General features: G+C 38.9%; 1 protein-coding gene across 1 annotated transcript; it reads right to left on the bottom strand.

The window, feature by feature from the left end:
* Positions 1-3790: 3790 nt before the first annotated feature.
* Positions 3791-10990, bottom strand: LOC129233877 (uncharacterized; the record flags this gene model as incomplete). Its single annotated transcript, XM_054867807.1, has 2 exons — positions 3791-4511; positions 10466-10990. Coding segments are annotated over 2 exons (1246 nt in total), but the record flags the coding sequence as incomplete, so codon positions are not given.
* Positions 10991-20657: the final 9667 nt, after the last annotated feature.

The raw sequence follows: 20657 nt of genomic DNA, 5'->3' as shown, positions 1-20657 counted from the left end.
ACAACGAGTTTTCTCGTGACGTCTGTATGTACGTATGTATGTGTGTATGTATGTCGCATAACTCAAGAACGAAATGTCGTAGAAAGTTTAAATTTGGTACGTAGACTCCTAGTGGGGTCTAGTTGTGCACCTCCCGTTTTGGTTGCATTCGGATGCTTCAAAAAGGGTCTTTTGCCCCTTTTTGTGGGGAAACCATTGTTAATTTCGATGTAAGCTCAAGTGGTGTTATAATTTGGCGGACACTTGGCGATATATCACCAGTCTTTTGGTCGCCAAGTTTTGTCGCCAACTTGGCGACAAATTTGGTGATTTTTTTAATTTATTTTTCTCTAAATCTGGTTTCAATTTGGCCATTTTTGGGGATTTAGAGAGTAAACTATTGAATCACATTAAAACTGCCAATAATGAGAAAATGACATTAAATTGGAGTAAAAGGAAGTCATGTGATGCACACATCAGCTCGTTTTAAGCGTAATTTATTTGATTTTAAATTTTAGTTGTGGTTTTTAAAATGCTTATAGGTTTTACGCATTTTCTCAATGGATGAACGTAGGAAAACTGAAACTTCGAATGAGGATACCAATTCATTCTCAGAAAAATATATTCTACTTTTATTGTGTTCTGAAATGGTAAATCCATTGTTGGTCATATGAGATACAAAATTTTACTTGCTCTTCTTGCAGATATACGAAGAAGAAGATTCAAACTTCGGAGGATGCTTGTGAAAACAATCGTTTTATGAGCGGCAAAAAGCTAGAAAACACTTGAATGGAAAAAAAAATGCAGGATTGGCCGCAGGATTGCGAGCGAAACGCCACTCTTCAAGAAGGGGTCTAAAGGTATTGCTGGGAATTATGGACCTGTAAGTTTGACTTCAGTGATTTGTAAGATTTTCGAAACTTTGATCAAAATTAAGATCATGAAGTTCTTAGAGACTAATTGTCTGTTGACTAGTTTGCAGTACGGTTTCAGGAAAGGTAAATCCTGTACTACTAATTTATTGCATTTCTACGACAAGGTTACCTCAGCTTTAGATAACAAAAAATGTGTGGATGTTGTTTATATTGATTTTCAAAAAGCTTTTGACAAGGTACCGCATGTTGCTCTTCTCAGCAAGTTAGCTGACATAGGAATAGGAGGAAAAACTTTACTTTGGGTTAGAAATTGGCTTACTGGTAGGAAGCAAAGAGTAGTTGTGAGAGGAAATCATTCTAATTGGAGTGATGTTTTAAGTGGGGTTCCTCAGGGATCAGTTTTAGGGCCTCTTTTGTTTATTATATTTATGAATGACATCAATGAAAATATTTCTGGAAGCATGAATTGTTTTGCTGTCGATGTAAAAGTTATGGGGATTGTCGAAAATGAAGAACAAGTAAAACAGCTGCAAGAGGATTTAGATCATATTACTAAGTGGGCAGATAAATGGGGTATGGCAGTTAATGTAGGGAAATGTCAAGTGCTACACTTAGGTCATGGAAATAAGCGTATGAGATATCGTTTACAGGGTTCAGTCATAAATCAGGCAGAAAATGTTATGGATCTGGGTATCTTTATAAATCAGGACTTCAAGTTTAGTCAACGGTGCGGTATTGCTAGTAACAAAGCCAACAAAATGCTTGGGTTTATCAATAGATCTATTTCAAACAAATCTAAGAAAGTTCTTCTGCCTTTATATAGGAGTTTAGTAAGACCTCATTTGGAGTATGCTGTTCAGTTTTGGTCGCCTTATCTGAAGAAAGATATTTTTGTAATGGAAAGGGTTCAAAGAAGGGTAACTAAATTAGTAAGGGGACTCTCAGAGTTAGATTATGATACCAGACTTAATAGGCTTAACATGTATAGCCTGGAGCAAAGGAGAGTCAGAGGGGACATGATTCAGTTATTTAAATTTATAAAAATGAAAGATGTAAATGGGTAAAATTTTTGCGGGGAAAACAAGATGAGGGGTCATTGTTTTAAGCTATTTAAATCTTAGACTAACTTGGAAATCAGGAAAAACTACTACTTTAGCAGGGTCGTGGGCACTTGGAATAGCTTACCGGAAGAGGCGGTAATGAGCAAGGGAGTGGATAGCTTTAAAAGGGCCATTGATCTTCATTGGGGACTAATTAGTTGACTAGGACCAGCCTAGCTGGGACCAGAGCCTGTTGCTGGTCGTCACATTTGTATTTGTATTTATTTAGTTAGTCGGGGCTTGGGCCTACGGCAGAACTACGTGTGCAATATACCGACAACCCTGTCGTACCATCCACAGACTTCAGTTACGTCCTAGTTATAGACTCATCAGTCTGGAATCGAAAAATAACCGAGCCGGAGGCAAATGTCATCTCGTTGGATCTGAGAGTGAAACAAACTGGTAGATAAAGTAAATCTAGCACACACCAGCTAGAGTCTGCAGAAATGGTACGGTTCAACTCGTAAACTGAAGGTAAAGCTCAAGTACTGGGCAGTACGTTATTACCCTTATGCCAGGGCTACGGCAGAACTGTAGAACAGCAGGCTCTGGATGGTGTAGTCGAACTGTATTTTTATTTCGTTTTGCCTTAGCCCTGGCTTAAGGGTGGTAATTTACTACTTAATACCTAAGCTTTGCCACCAACTGACGAGTTGAACCGTACCATAGCGGCCGACTCTCACTGGTATGCTAAATTTACTTTAGCTACCAGTTTTTTTTTTTTTTTTTTTTTTTTTTTTTTGAGCAATCACGGTTGCTTATTGTTTTCACTTGACTGTTTTGATGTCCTATCATTTTATTTTCCCACTGCCACATCTGCAGCATCACCGTCGACCGGGTCCTCACGATGCTGCTCCTATAGCGAAAGCCGTCTCCAGGTTGTGGCAATATCCTACACACACGCACATACATACACAACTACACACGCACATACACACACAAATACACACACATACACCTACACACATACCTACACACACATACACAAACACAAACACATACACACACGCATACATACAGACATTTACATTTACACACACACAAAAACATACACACACATACACACAACTACCCACACATTCATGCCTGCACACAGACACAAACACATATTCCTACACACACATACACATACCCCGCAGCCACGCGCACACATTCATACACACAACTACCCACACACTTATGCCAGCACACAGACACAAACACACACACCTACATACACACACTCGTGATTGCGAAAAACATGATTTGAATTCAAAATGTCAAAATTCAAATTTTTTTTTTTTTTTTTGTACTCTAAACTTCAATGAGATGTCATCTGCCTTCAGCTGCGTTATTGTCTATCACAGACTGATGAGTCCATCACAAGGATGGAACTGCAGTCTATCTAGATGGCATGACCGGGCAGTCGTTGTATTGCATGAAATGTTTTACATGTGAGACAAAATGTGTGACAAATTGATACAATTTGTGACACATTTTGCAGTGATTTTGGAAAATGTTTGAAAAGTATATTTGGGGATACCCCCATGACTCATCTAACATGAACTGAAAGTACCGTATTTTAAAGACGATACATTATGACTGCGTGTTAATGTCGTTTTACAAATAAGTAATCGAACTACAAAAAATCGATTTATTAGTCAGAAAAAGAACATGAAAGTAGGGTTGTCCTTGGCGAGTGATGCTCGAAGTACCTGTTGGTTGACCTGGAGCACGAACGTCACAGGGTATGGGAAGATCTGTTGGGTTCTGTCCCCTCTGATGATGAATCTTGATCACACCAGCACACTAAAAACGTGACCTCCAGGACTAACACCAGCGCTACCAACTCCACCTTTAGCGTTGAGGAAACCACGGGTTGCCGGGCATGGGCCTCCTGAATTGGTAACCTACAGCGTCAGCGGGGCTAGGATAACCGTTAGCACTATAGCCTCCATAGCCGCCACTGATGGTGTTTGTTATAGTCCTGTCGCCACTATGACTACCACCAGAAGCTCCTCCACCACCTGCATCGGCAGGAGGAGGAGCACCAGTACCATCAGCACCATAGCCTCCATAACCACCGGGGCCTCCACCCCCGCCACAACCACCAGGGCCTCCACCGCCATAACCACCAGGGCCTTCACCACCACCATAACCACCAGGGCCTCCACCGCCATCAAGACTATAGCCTCCGTAACCGCCACTAATGGTGGATGTTATGGTCCTGGTGCCACCAGAACCTCCACTTATGGAGGATATTATTGTCCTGGCGCCACTAGAACTGCCACCAGGAGCTCCATTGCCACCACTAGAACCTCCATCACTAGGAGAAGCAGCAGTACCATCAGCAACGTAGCCTCCATAACCACTAGGGCCCCCATCACCATAGCTTCCGTAACCGCCAGGGTCTCCACCACCGCCATAGCCTTCATAACCACCAGGGCCGCCACCACCGCCAAGGTGGTAGAAACGGCGGACTCTGGAATGTGAAGGTGTGAAGTCCAAACCAGCACCGCCTGCTTCTCCAACTTCTTCACCTGCATCATTTCCCTCCAATGCCGTCATCGGCCGAAACCTGAAAAACAAATAAATATGTTATCCTCTGAAAATTTTCAAACTTGAATCCTCAAAAATGAAATTTTTGGACGATTTTCAAAAATGTCGACGCAGGGCGCTTGTCGGGGGGCGCATCCTGAAAAGTTTTTAAAATCGAACTCCCGAAAGGTGAAATTTTGGATGAACTTCAATGATGTTTGTGTGGTGATAATGAAGTGGGTGCGCCTTAGGTGGTCCTCCGCCGAAAAGTTTTTGAAGTTTAAGACTTGAAAACGCAATTAAAGATCATCTTCGATGATTTGGGAAGATGATTGGGCTCCGTCCCTCCGGAAATTTTTGGACAGTTATATAGCTTTAAATGTGCTATTCTTGGACATCTTTGACGACGTTGGAAGAAGGGATAAAGTATGGGAACTGTCCCCCAAAACTTTTTCTAATATGAAGTCCTAAAATGAAATCTGAAACTTTTTTTTTTCTTTTTCCAATAAATATAGAGGAACGCATTGGATACCTGGAGTTTTTGATTTCATAAAACATTTGCACTTTTTGCATTTGAATTAAATTCCCGCAAACTTTCAAACTGATCTATAGCAAAGAAAAATATTTTTAAATTAAAAAAAATCGCCTTCAAAAAACACCTAGGAACTAAAAAGCAGAAAATAACTGATCATGGGACGCGGGAGCGTTACGGCCGCCAAGGAAACCTAACGTCAGCAACCAACAAAAGCAAATACACCGCCAAGAAAGACGAAAGAAAATAAACGCGACTAAGTTTAGTTTACACGACAGAACAGTTTGGGGGGTTTCTGGGTTTTTCACCCCTCTGTATCTCAGCCCCATGATGACCCCCGGAGTTGATTTTTAATATACTCAATCTCTAATGTCCCCTGACGACGTAAACTAAAATACAATCCCCTGGACCATCAGGGGGAGGAGGAATTTAAGTTAGAAAATCGCTGTTCAAAAAAGTTTTCGCCTTCTTTAACAGGGCAACAGCGCAGACGAAAAAAGGAATCAAGTTGAAATTTCGCACACACATTCCTTGTGCCCTACTGATGTGCCTTTTGTGCCATTTGGCTCCCCTCCCCCCTCGTTTTTACCCCCCAAATTGTACCTTCCCGGGCCTCTGTCACAGCCCCCCGGGGGCTATGGTAATGATTGTTTGTATACATATTCTTGGGGGGGGGGGCATTGAGTACATACACGAAAATTCAACCCACTGAGACATCATGGGCTGGAGTAATTAAAGTTTGAAAATCACTAATTTCCCTTAAATCCTTATGTACTTACTCTCAGCTCATAGGATTTGTGAATCTCTGACTGCAATTGCACAAGGTTAGAACAGATCTAACAGTTGTTCAAAGTTGTCTTAGGAAATGAAATTCAATCAAGACTAAAACAGATTCAACAGTTGCAACTAGACTCTAAATCGCGGATATCTCAAATTTGCCACAGTAACTAAGGTAACCTAGGGTATAATTAAACTAACGCACAAATGAATTCCAGAGAGGAACAAGGATCAATTTTTAGCGCTTATCGCTTAAAGTTTACGGTGTTTTTATATTTTTTTTTTTAGTAAGGAGCATTTTATGAAAAAAAAAGTGAAGTTGCGTGATGATGACTTCTTACTATTTCTGAAATACACTAAAAAGAATAAAATTAAAAAAAATTGAAAAAAAAATTGAACCGACTTCAAAATTGCTCTAAAAAGTAAAAAATAATTTTATTCTTTAAACACCATCGATACTACTTTTAAACATAATTTTTGAAGTTGGCGCAGAAACGATAGATAAAATCATTCACAGCCATAACTCAACTAAAACTATAAATTTAACCAGGCGCAGTTTCTTCACTACCACATACATTATGCATTGATGACAGCATATTTGAGTAGCGATATAAATGTTTCGTTCATAACTTTCGATGATTTTCTGAAAAAATATGAACGAGTCATAAATACACTGTATTTTACTTTTTGTTTTTGCGCCAACTTCAAAAATTATGATTAAAAGTAGTACACTGCAAAAAAAAAACTGTAAAGTTTGAAGAAGTTATCGTATTTTTTACAGAAAAAAACATTTCGTAATAAAATACAGGATTTCTCTGTTTTTTTGAATCTGTAACCGGTTATACTTTGTTTTTCTTCGAATCTTCGAAATTTCGCCCGCGTGTTTGGATTTTCGTTCCCGTGCTCGAGTTTTTGATCTTATATTTATTTAAAGCGAGTAAGTCTTAAATCGTTTGCAACTTCCATTTCATTGCATTCTAATCAATATTTTATTATTCTGTTTTTTTGTCATCTGTTACAGAGGCATATTCGGAAATTTACCTTTGTATACATGTATTTCGTAGTAGTATAGTAAATATTGAAATGTATTTATGAAAGTATAGTTTCATTTTTTAATCTTGATAAAATAATAAATCAGCTTGAATAAATAATAAAAATACGGAAGATTTCTGTAAAATAAACGGAAGAAAACTGGCTTTTTTTCTGTAAATTTTACGGATTTTTTTTACAGTGTATATTGTACTTATTCGAGCGTAGTTTTACTGTAATCCTTGATTTTTTTGAGCAATCACGATTGCTTATTGCTTTCATTTGACTGTTTTGGTGTGCTATCATTTTATTTTCCCGCCAGCACCCTCTGCCAACACCACCGTCGACCGGCTCCTCACGATGCTGCTCCTCTAGCGAAAGCCGTCACCAGGTTGCGTCAATATCCTACACACACACTCATACATACACAACTACACACGTACACGCACAAACACATACACACATACACCAACACACATACATCTACACACACATACACAAACACACAACTACCCACACATTCATGCCTGCACACAGACACAAACACATATGCCTACACATACATACACATACCCCCCCCCCCCCCCACACACATTCATACACACAACTACCCACACACTTATGGCAGCACACAGACACAAACACACATGCCTACACACACGCCTACATACACGCACTTGTGATTGCGAAAAACACAATTTGAATTCAAGATGTCAAAATTCAAATTTTTTTTTTTTAATTTAGTTTTATTTATTTATTTTTTTTCGCTTAACATTCATTTGTGAGTGACGGAAAGTGTGAAAAAAAGTGCACATTTTTTCGCGAATTCAGTACTTCCTGTACTTTGTACAAGGAAAAAAAAAACATTGAACTTACGTGATGCTGCAGATGACGAGGAAAATGAAAAACAATTTCATTTTGACGTGGTCCGGATCCACGCTATGTGTCCGAGCTCCATTTCTCTCCCTGTATATATATATATGTATATATTGTATGTGTGTATGAAATTATCGCAAACAATTGGAAGCAAAAGAATTATGTAACTGTTTAATACTAAATCGGCATTGTTTTTTTTTTCTTTTTCTTTTTTCTTTCTTTTTTTTTTCTTTTTGACGTTGCGAAAGGTTTGGAAATCAACACGCGACTGTTCGCAGAAGATTTGAGCAAGCTATGACTCATGCTTGGCTGAATCAAGTTGTGCTGAGTTGTGAAATGTGGACGGTTATGGCATAAATAGCGTAAAAGTAGAAATCTGTCAGTTTAATAATTTAATACGTAATACTGAACTTTGATCTTTGTTCCTCATGCTAAACACAATATAATATAAGTTAGTTACAACGTTAGATAATATTTGTCAAAAAATTGTTATTGAAGTTGTTTTCGTTATGCGGACCAACGCGCTCGGGGCGCGTTGGTGCGCTTCACAGTGTTCCGTTAAAAAATGTAATGTAGAAAAAGAGAATGAATTGAACATCTTTAAAAACGAGCTGATGTGTGCATCACATGACTTCCTTTTACTCCAATTTAATGTCGTTTCCCCCATTATTCGCTATTTTAATGTGATTCAATTGTTTACTCCCTAAATATTACCAACAGTGGCCAAATTGAAACAAAATTAAAAAAAAAAAAAAAAATCCGCCGAATTTGTCGCCAAGTTGGCGACAAAACTTGGCGACCAAAAGACTGGCGATATATCGCCAAGTGTCCGACAAATTATAACACCACTTGAGTTTACATCGAAATTAACGATGATTTCCCCCCAAAAAGGGGCAAAAGATCCCCTTAGGAACATCCGGATGCAACCAAAAGGGAAGGTGCACAACTAGGCCCCACTAAGAATCTACGTACCAAATTTCAACTTTCTAGGACATACCGTTCTTGAGTTATGCGAGATACATACACACATACACACAAACGCACATACATACGTACATACAGACGCCACGAGAAAATTCTTTGTAATTAACTCTGGGGTCGTCAAAATGGATATTTCGGGTGTCTGTAGGTTCTTGGGCACTTATCCACGTCTGGCAATACTTCCTTTTTTGTAAAAGGAAGTAAAAAAAGCTGGAGGCATTTGAAATATTTAGTAAAGTTTATGAGTGTGAGAAAATTTGTAAAACGCTATGGATTTAAGAAGTATTGCTTCTAACGCTCGTACATTACATGCACCGATTCTTTTGAATTGTTTAAAAAAAAGAAACGATTATTTAATAGTCGGAAAAGGAAGCAGTGAGGGGTCCACACTAGATTATAATTTTTGCTATAGTTTAGCTGTTAAGCTAAGTTTGTCTTTTTTGAATTTGAGGCATAAATTAGAAACTTCATCAATTGCAGTCATGTAATGGTCATATGTTTCATTCATAACTTTTGACTCTTGTCTTAAAAATTCTGCTTTGGAGGTACAGTGGAACAGAGTCCTTTGCAGTTGCTTACATCCTCACCAGTCCACCGCAGCCGCCTTCGGCTGCTAGTTATCTTATACAATTAAAAACTGAGCGTATGTACCTATGTACAGGGTCCATTATGAAAGTAATGATCATAATGTTATTGTGACGCGACGATAGATGGCAGCACGGTAAAACTGGCTGGAAAATGTGGTGGGAGACATGCCCTTTCAATGCATCCCATCGTCAGTTGAGTTCGAGCAGTGTGAGAGGAGATACGTGCCTCCGCTTGAAGTGTGTTTTCAACTTTTGTAACATGACACGATGGAGCGTTCGCTTAAACAACGAAACGCCGTAAAGTTTGGCGTGAGGCTTGGAAAAAATGCAACCGAAACATTCCAGATGTTGCAAGAAGCCTTCAAGAACGATTGCATTTCAAGTCACAAAGCCTTCAGCATTACCAATTTCCTGGCCCGGAGCAACACCCCGGTGATCCCTCACCCCCTTGCAGTCCCGACTTAGCTCCATGTGACTTCTTTTTGTTTCCACGACTCAAGAGAAAAATGAAAGGAAAACATTGGGAAACCGTGGAAAACATCCAACACCATGTTACAACGTTCCTGAGAGGCATTCCCTTCAAGGAGTTTCAGGGTGCCTTTCAGGCGTGGCTAACACGTCTCCGCAAGTGTATTGATGCAGGAGGAATGTATTTTGAAGAATATTGAACATTTGTACAAATTACGATCAATAAACAAATTTTGCCAGTAAATGCTCATTACTTTCATAATGGACCCTGTATCTATGTCCAATCTTCTTCTCCCGAACGACAGTGAACTGGCCATCGAACCAGGTATCGATAGATTCGTAATCTTCCCGTCTTTATGTTTGGCTTTTTAACATAAATAAGAAAGTATATTTGAAAAGTATATTTCGGGATACCCCCATGACTCATCTAGCATGAACTGAAATTACCGTATTTTAAAAACGATGTATTTTGACTGCGTGTTAATGTCGTTTTACGAATGAGTAACCGAACTACAAAAAATCGATTTATTTATCAGTAAAAGAACATGAAAGTAGGGTTGTCCTTGGCAAGCGCTGCTCGAAGTACCTGTTGGTTGACCTGGAACATGAACGTCGCAGGGCATGGGAGAATCTGCGGGGTTCTGCCCCCTCTGATGATGAATCTTGATCACACCAGCACACTAAAAACGTGACCTCCAGGACTAACACCAGCGCTACCAACTCCACCTTTAGCGTTGAGGAAACCAACGATTGCCGGGCATTGGCCTCCTGAATTGGTAACCTACAGCGTCAGCGGCGCTAGGGTAACCGTTAGCACTATAGCCTCCATAGCCGCCACTGATGGTGTTTGTTATGGTCCTGTCGCCACTATGACTACCACCAGAAGCTCCACCACCACCTGCATCGGCAGGAGGAGGAGCACCAGCACCATCAGCACCATAGCCTCCATAACCACCGGGCCCTCCACCACCGCCACAACCACCAGGGCCTCCACCACCACCACCATAACCACCAGGGCCTCCACCACCACCATAACCACCAGGGCCTCCACCGCCATAACCGCCAGGTCCTCCATAACCACCAGGGCCTCCACCGCCATAACCGCCAGGCCCTCCAAAACCACCAGGGCCTCCACCACCACCGTAGAATCGGCGGACCCTGGAGTGTGGAGGTGCGAAGTCCGAACCAGAGCCACCTCCACCTTTACCGGCAGTCTCTCCAACTTTTTCACCTGCATCTTTTCCCTTTGATGCCGTCATCGGCCGAAACCTGAAAAATAAATATACCTCTGAAATATCAAATATCCTATGAAATTTTTCAAAATTGAACGCTCAAAAATGGTATCTTTGGACGATTTTCAATAATGGTGGTGCAGGGTGGAAATCGGGAGGGCGGATGCATCCCGCGAAGTTTTTAAAGTTCAGGTCCCGAAAGTTTTGATGAGCTTCAATGACTTTTGGCTGGTGATATTGAAGCGGCTGCAACTTAGGTGGCTCTCCCTCGGAGAGTTTTTTGAAGTTTAAGTCTTGAAAACGCAATTAAACATCATCTTTGATGACTAAAGAAAAAGAAGTAGTTTGAGTTCTGTCCCCCTGGAAATTTTTCGACAATTAATGTTTTAAATGCGCTAAACTTGAACAAATATTTGACGACGTTGGAGGAAGGGATGGAGTTCGGGAATTCTCCCACAGAACGTTTCCTACATTGAAGTCCTAAAAAGAAATTTTAAACTTTTTTTTTTTATTTCTTCTACTTATGATTAATGTAGAAAAAAGTAGCATAAAACATGAGCACGCATTTTTGTATTCCAGCATTAGAAAAGCTTTGAAAAATAAATATATTTTTAATAGCATGGATGAATTTGATGCTTTGAATTTTTATATTCGTCAAGGTTTGAGGAACCTCATAAGTTTTTAAATTAAGAAAAATAAATAATTTTTCGAAACTATTTGCATGCAAATTTGTTGCACGCAATCAACAGTTTATTTTTTAAAAAAAAATTTCAAAGGATGTTTTTCGCTAAATAAACACAAAACCAATCCTACAAATATGAGCTGTCGTTTTCTTAGTATTAGGTAGAAGATATATTTTGCAGTCAACTGCATTTAAAAAAAATCAACTACAAAAACTATTACTTAAAAAAAAAGTGTCTTTACTAGAAAAAAATCCAAGGTATTCAAAAACAATGTAAACACACACTCACACACAAAGATTACTGAGCTCTAAAAAAAAAATACTTTAAACTTTTGCTTTTGGTCATTTACTGCGCTTGACCTGAAATCACTTAAAATTTTTGAAATAATCAAGTTATAAAGTGAGGAGGTAGCTGTGACCTTCCAAAATTTCCACGTTTTGTTTAACGATTCAACAAAATTATCATTATTCATTTGGAGTCGGCAAACTGAGAATTTCCACCCTCCTAAAAGTTTAAGTTCGGGGCAAATGATTTTAACAAAATTGAGTAAAATATTATTCCGGAAATTAATTTCCAATAAAGTGTCCATGTTTTCAGAAAACATGAGAATAAAACGCAAACTTCGGAAGCACATCAAAGCTTCTGTCGTCGAAAAGCGGAAAAAGGTTACAAGAGCGAAAATCACGATTTAACAGAGGCCAATTTTTTCACTGTCTGAGCGGTAATATTCAACCGTTATTTTAATTTATTTATTTTTTTTTTTTGAGCAATCACGATTGCTTATTGTTCTCACTTGAATGTTTTGATGTGCTATCATTATATTTTCCCACCGCCACCCTCTGCCAGCACCACCGTCGACCGGCTCCTCACGATGCTGCTCTTCTAGCGAAAGCCGTCTCCAGGTTGCGTCCATGTCCTACACACACGCGCATACATACACAACTACACGCGCACAAATACACAAACACATACACCTATACACATACACACACACAAACACATACACACACGCATACATACAGACACCTACACACAAAAACATACACACACAAACACATACACACACGCTTACATACAGACACCTACACACACACAAAAACATACACACAACTACCCACACACTTTTGCCAGGACACACACAAACACACATGCCTACACACACATACACATACCCCCACAACAAACACACACGCCTACATACACACACTCGTGATTGCGAAAAACATAATTTGAATTCAAGATGTCAAAATTCAATTTTTTTTTTTTTTTGAATGGAAAATGCCACGACACCGTAATTTACCGGATTCCATGGCTTGACGTTTTATCGGGGGACTGGAATCCGGACAAACGAAAGAACTGTAGCAGAGGATGTTGGAGAGGCATCATTTCATGTTCGTTAAGTTCCCAGTCATTCTCCAGAAAACGTAACATTTGAACGCAAATAATTTTCAATTTCGAATCCTTTTGTTTTCTTTTTTTTTTTTTTTTGAGCAATCACGATTGCTTATTGCTTTTATTTGATGTCCTATGATTTTATTTTCTCGCCAGCACCCTCTGCAACTTCACCGTCGACCGGCCGCCTCACGATGCTGCTCCTCTATCGAAAACCGTCTCCAGGTTGCGTCAATATCCTACACTTACACGCATACATACACGCACGTACACACAAACACATACACATACATACACCTACGCACATACACAAACACACACACATACACAAACACATACACACACAAACACATACACACACAAACACATACACAACACACAAACATACACACACACACGCATACATACAGACACCTACACACAATTACCCACACACTCATGCCTGCACACAGACACAAACACATATGCCTACCCTACACACACATACACATTCCCCCCCCCATACACACAAACACTCATGCACGCAACTACCCACACACTCATACCTGCACACAAGCACACAGACACAAACACACATGCCTACACATACATACACATACCCCCTACACCCAAACACACATACCCCCCATACACACATGAACACACACGCCTACATACACACAAACACTCGTGATTGCGAAAAACATAATTTGAATTCAAGAGGTCAAAATTCAAATTAATTTCTTTTTATTTCGTTCTTACGTGAAAGTGTTACCTACTAGAAGTTACCATAAACAATGGCCCAGCTAAGTTGCAATTATTTTACTCATCATTATACTTAAGATAACTTTAAAAAATGCCTTGTTCATAGAAATTTAAAAAAAGAAAAAAACATTTAATATTTAAAAATCGAGGCCAATTTAATATCAGAGTAGTCATTTTGTTAATTGTGCAAACAATCAGCTATTTTAATGATTAGTGGGAATATAATATTATGATCTGAATTAAAATACGGCTTAATTAGTAGTTTCAAATGTATATTAAAAATAGTATTTGGTAAATTTAAGGATACACTGCAATTTTTGATTTTGGTTAGAATGCCTATTGATGTATTTCCCCTCCATCAGTTATTTTCGCCTCAGAAATAATGACATTGATAAGGTCTGTCACGGAGGTGAGATTCGCGGAGATGAAGAATTTTCCATTAATATAGGCCTAACATTTTTCAGGGAAATATGTTTTTTACTTCCTTTTTCAAAAAAGGAAGTATTGTATTCGCGAAAAAAATTTCACTCAAAATTCGGCCTTCATTTCCATTTTGCTCACCCCCGAATGAATGCTGAGTTTTTTTTTCGACCCGACCACACGTGGATACATGCCTAGAAACGTAGAGACACCTGAAATATCCATTTTGACGACCCCCGAGTTAATTACAACGAATTTTCTCGTGATGTGCGTATGTGTGTATGTAGCAAAGTGACAAAAATAATTAATGAAGCCCGTATGCATAAATTCAATATCTTAAGAAAATACATCTTGTATTTTCCTCTTTCTCCCGTCTTGTTTTTGTCAAATAATAATGTCTGGTGCAAAAATATATTTAAAAAAGAGCTGATGAACATCACATGTCTTCCTTTTACTCCAATTTAATGACATTTCCCCATCACTGGCAATTTTAATGTGATTCAATTGTTTACTCTCTAAATAACACCAACAGTGGCCGAATTGAAACAAAAAAAAAAAAAAATCTCAAACTTTGTCGCCAAGTTGGCGACAAAACTTGGCGACCAAAAGACTGGCGATATATCGCCAAGTGTCCGACAAATTTTAACACTACTTGAGTTTACATCGAAATTAATAATGATTCCCCCCCCCCCCCCCGGTGATGCTGCAGAGGGGAAAATAAAATGATAGGACGCCAAAACAGTCAAATGAAAGCAATAAGCAATCGTGATTGCTCAAAAAAAAAAAAAAAACGCCAAATTTGTCGTCAAGTTGGCGACAAAACTTGGCGACCAAAAGACTGGCGATATATCGCCAAGTGTCCGACAAATTTTAACACTACTTGAGTTTACATCGAAATTAATAATGATTCCCCCCCCCCCCCGGTGATGCTGCAGAGGGTGCTGCTTGTGGGAAAATAAAATGATAGGACGCCAAAACAGTCAAATGAAAGCAATAAGCAATTGTGATTGCTCAAAAAAAAAAAAAAAAAAAACGCCAAATTTGTGCAAATTTTAACACTACTTGAGTTTACATCGAAATTAATAATGATCCCCCCCCCCCCGGTGATGCTGCAGAGGGTGCTGCTTGTGGGAAAATAAAATGATAGGACGCCAAAACAGTCAAATGAAAGCAGTAAGCAATCGTGATTGCTCAAAAAAAAAAAAAACGCCAAATTTGTCGTCAAGTTAGTGACAAAACTTGGCGACCAAAAGACTGGCGATATATCGCCAAGTGTCCGACAGATTATAACACTACTTGAGTTTACATCGAAAAATTAATAATGATTTCTCCCCCCGGGGGTGATGCTGCAGAGGGGAAAATAAAATGATAGGACGCCAAAACAGTCAAATAAAAGCAATAAGCAATCGTGATTGCTCAAAAAAAAAACGCCAAATTTGTCGCCAAGTTGGCGACAAAACTTGGCGACCAAAAGACTGGCGATATATTGCCAAGTGTCCGACAAATTTTAACACTACTTGAGTTTACATCGAAATTAATAATGATTTCCCCCCCCGGGGGTGATGCTGCAGAGGGGAAAATAAAATGATAGGACGCCAAAACAGTCAAATAAAAGCAATAAGCAATCGTGATTGCTCAAAAAAACCGCCAAATTTGTCGCCAAGTTGGCGACAAAACTTGGCGACCAAAAGACTGGCGATATATCGCGTCCGACAAATTTTAACCCCACTTGAGTTTACATCGAAAAATTAATAACGATTTCCCCCCCGGTGATGCTGCAGAGGGTGCTGCATGTGGGAAAATAAAATGACAGGACGCCAAAACAGTCAAATGAAATCAATAAGCAATCGTGATTGCTCAAAAAAAAAAAAACCGCCAAATTTGTCGCCAAGTTGGCGACAAAACTTGGCGACCAAAAGACTGGCGATATATCGCCAAGTGTCCGACAAATTTTAACACCACTTGAGTTTTCATCGAAATATACGATGATTTCCCCCCAAAAAGGGGCAAAAGACCCCTTAGTAACATTCGAATGTAACCAAAAGGGAAGGTGCACAATTAGGCCCCACTAGGAGTCTACGTATCAAATTTCAACTTTGTAGGGCATACCGTTTTTGAGTTATGCGAGATACATACACACATACGTACATACAGACGTCACGAGAAAATTCGTTGTCATTAACTCGGGGGTCGTCGAAATGGATATTTCGGGTGTCTGTAGGTTCCTAGGCATATATCCACGTGTGATCGGATCGGGAAAAAAACTCAACATTCATTCGGGGGAAAGAAAAATGGAAATTAAAGCAGATTTTTGAGTGAAAATTTTATCGCGAATACAATACTTCTTTTTTTTTTGTGTAAGGAAGTAAAAATGGGACTCATGCCCTTCCTGAAATACTCGATTCAAATAAGGTTCAGGCGAATGCAGTGGCGTAGCGAGAAAAAATCCTTAGGGGGTGTTAATTTTTTCTGAAGTTTAAAGTAAAACCATGTCCTCAAGTTTATACACTTATACTGTACATATATATATATATATATATATATATATATATATATATATATATATATATATATATATATATATATATATATATATATATAAAATATATATATATATATATATATATACACATTGTTTTGGGGCTCATGGGGGGGGGGGGTTCTGACCCAGCTTTCCCCCCATGGCTACGCCACTGGGCGAATGGACCCAAATTTACAGCTATTGAAACCCGGAATTTATTCTTTCCTTGACACGCACCCATTGGAGACCAGTGTGGACCAATGGGAATCCATGTATATCACTGCTTTAAATAGTAATTTTTTTCAAGGAGAATTTTACTGTAATGTTTTTATTTATTTATTTTTTCTTTTTTTAAAGATTCATTCGCGGGTGATGGAAAGGGTGAAACGAAAGTTTATGTCGAAATTTGAGTGAACATTCCTTCGCGAATTCAGTACTTCCTGTACATTGTACAGGGAAAATATAAACAATAACAATGGACTTACGTGATGCTGCAAATGACGAGGAAAATGAAAAAGAATTTCATCTTGACGTGGTCCGGATCCACGCTATGTGTCCGAGCACCATTTCTTTCCCTGTAAATATATATATAGAGAGAGATTGTAGGTGTGTATGCAACTATCCCAAATAATTAGAAACAAGAGAGAGTTATGTAATTGTTTAATACTAAATTGTCGTATTTTGTTTTGACGTTGCGAAAGGCTTGAAATCAACACACGATTGTTCTCAGAAGATTTGAGCAAGCTGTGACTCATGTTTAGCTTTAACTGGGAGAAATAAAAACGAAAATGAATGGTAAATATCATTCCCCCAAATTCTTAAAAAATAAATAAATAGCAATGTAAATCCGTACTTTCGAGTAGAATCTTTTTTTTTTTTTTTTGTCTTTGTTTTGAAAGAAAAAATAGTCCTTATATAATGTTGAAAAAGAATATTTAATAATTATTTAAAAATATAAAAAGGAAACAATGAAATCGGAATGAGAAGAATATATTCCTCTTCAAAAATTCCGACTGAAACAACGCATTGGAAAAGAAAGATATTTATGTGATTGTTAGAAAATGCTCGTTTAACACATTTTGACAAGCAATGCGAAGCAAATTAACTAACTTCTCTGCGGAGTTTTTGTTATTGCACAGAAACTCTGAGAAATGTGGAGTAGCTGGCAATCCTGCTAATGCATAAAGCTGATAACTGTGCAGTAATTGAAGAAACTGTCAATGAAACTGAAACATGAATGACCAGTTTTCCCGAGCAAATAAGTTTTTAAGAGAAAACAGATAACGGGAGCAGGGAAAGCTTTTAAAAAAATTAATAAATATTAATTTTGCAGAAAAAATAATTTGATTTTGACATCTTGAATTCAAATTATGTTTTTCGCAATCACGTGTTTTTTTGCGTATGTGCAGGCATGTGTGTGTATAGGTGTGTGTGTGGTGTGTAGGTTTGTGGCTGTGTGTGTGTGCAGGTGCAGGCGTGCGTGTGGGTACGTGTGTGAGTGTGTGTGTATAGGTGTATGTTTGTGTCTGTGTGCAGGCGTGAGTGTGTGTGTGGGTATGTGTGTGAGTGTGTCTGTGTGCAGGCGTGTGTGTGTCTGCGTGCAGGCATGTGTATGTAGGTGTGTGTTTGTGTCTGTGTGCAGGCGTGAGTGTGTGTGTGGGTATGTGTGTGAGTGTGTTTGTGTCTGTGTGCAGGCGTGTGTGTGTCAGTGTGCAGGCATGAGTGCGTGGGTATGTGTGTGTTTGGGTATCTGTTCGTGTGTGTATGTGTTCGTGTGTGTATGTGTGTGTATGTAGGCATGCGTGTGTGTATGTATGCGTGTAGGATATGGACGCAACCTGGAGACGGTTTTCGCTAGAGGAGCAGGGGCCGGCCGGTCGACGGCGGTGCTGGCAGAGGAAGGCGGTGGGAAAATAAAATGATAGCACGCCAAAAACAGTCAAGTGAGAACAATAAGCAATCGTGTTGCTCAATAAATTCGTAATATTCAGAAAGATGAGCAGTTTTCTTTAGTCATTCATCAAATTTCGTCAAAATGCTTTCGTCATGGGCTTGGAAATTAAAGAGAGAGGTGACTGAAAAAAAAAAAAATTTTTTTTAAATTCTTGCTTTAAAAAAAATAAATAAATAAAAAAAAATTAATTTGAATTTTGACATCTTGAATTCAAATCATGTTTTTCGCAATCACGAGTGTGTGTATGTAGGCGTGTGTGTTTGTGTGTACGGGTTATGTGTATGTGTGTGTATGAATGTGTGTTGGGGGTATGTGTATGTGTGTAGGCATATGTGTTTGTGTCTGTGTGCATGCATGAATGTGTGGGTAGTTGTGTATGTGTGTGTGTGTATGTGCTTGTGTGTATGTGTGTATATGTTTGTGTGTGTGTGCAGTTGTGTATGTATGCGCGTGTGTGTAGGACATGGATGCAACCTGGAGACGGCTTTCGCTATAGGAGCAGCATCGTGAGGAGCCAGCCCGTCGACGGTGATGGTGCGGAGGGTGGCGGTGGGAAAAATCAGCGTAACGCCAAAAACAGTCAAATGAGAACAATAAGCAATCGTGATTGCTCAATAAATAAAGCACATTGTCAAATAATGTGCTTCAATCAAAAATTTGTATTTAAAATTAAGCACTTTAAAGGGTCTCTTGCAACAGGTCCATAAAGTAAAGCACTTTTGGGGACCCGTGAGAGCTATGACATAACTTCACTTAATATGTATTGTTTTTACAGTAAACGGGGTTAAATATATGAGTGTATCCGTATGTATACGCATAAATACTCGTGTAGGCACGTATGTAGACGTATTCACATAAATGAACCAATAAATACGCATATGAGTATCTGCGAGTATTTTTTTATCTATACAGATATACATTCGACTATACACTTATATGCTCGCTTATAGTCGTATAGATACAAACACTTATATATACTCAGGTAGATAGGTATATACGCGTACGTACTCGAGTAGACACTTACATACAAGCATATAATGTAAAATTATACCTAGTGAGTTTAAACTCTTGAGCAAACTATTAAAAGTCATAAGAAAGTTTTAAAGCGATTGATGAAATTTGCGGCCTCTAGCTGTTTTTTACATGCGTCGCAATCACAAATCATTCTCTGTTGCAATAACGAGACTTATAAAAAACTTTCATCAGTGTCTGCGCCTCTGTTGCGATGCGTATATTAGAGCTACTGCAAGCCGTAACTTCTAACAACTGCTCTAAATATTTTTTAAAAACTTATATCATCTTTGTGCAACAAATTTGTGACCTGTTTTGCATCATCCGTTTCTGGCTTTGTGTGCGCGGTGCATGTAGCGCGTCAGCGACCATAAGTTCCTAATGATTCTTTGCTTCTTATCCTCCCCTCTCACACCACTTAGAGTTTTGCCCAAGAGCTTGGATTTACTCTGTATGCATACATGTATGTAAGGGTATATACTCGTGTATACGTACATGTACTGGTGTATGAGCGCAAATGTACGTATATGACATCTATATAGGTATATAATTGTGTTTACACGATATCCGTATGTATACGTGTAAGTATACATACGGATGTACTCGTGCTTCCTTATGTATATACGTGAGTAAACGCGTACAAAGACGCACTGGATGTATCCACGAATTAACTCGTGTATACTCGTATATGTATGCATGAATGCATGTATACTTATATTTGCGTATATACGTCTACTATACACGTATATACTCAGATATGCACGTGTATCCCCGAGGTAAGTGCATCCCCGCATATGATGTTCGTTTTTACGCGTATATACTCGTATATGCACCAGGCACGTATATACTACTGTAAACACGTGTAAACTCCTGTAGGTAATCATGTATTCATGCTTATATACTCGTGCATACACGTATATACTTGAATACCAGGTGCATGCACGTATCTGATGTATACATGTATCCACTCACACATTAA

The sequence above is a fragment of the Uloborus diversus genome, unplaced genomic scaffold (assembly GCF_026930045.1).
Source record: "Uloborus diversus isolate 005 unplaced genomic scaffold, Udiv.v.3.1 scaffold_768, whole genome shotgun sequence".
NCBI classification, from domain to species: domain Eukaryota; kingdom Metazoa; phylum Arthropoda; class Arachnida; order Araneae; family Uloboridae; genus Uloborus; species Uloborus diversus.
The sequence above is the reverse complement of the archived record's forward strand: the minus strand, read 5'-3'. Positions and strand labels throughout refer to the sequence as shown.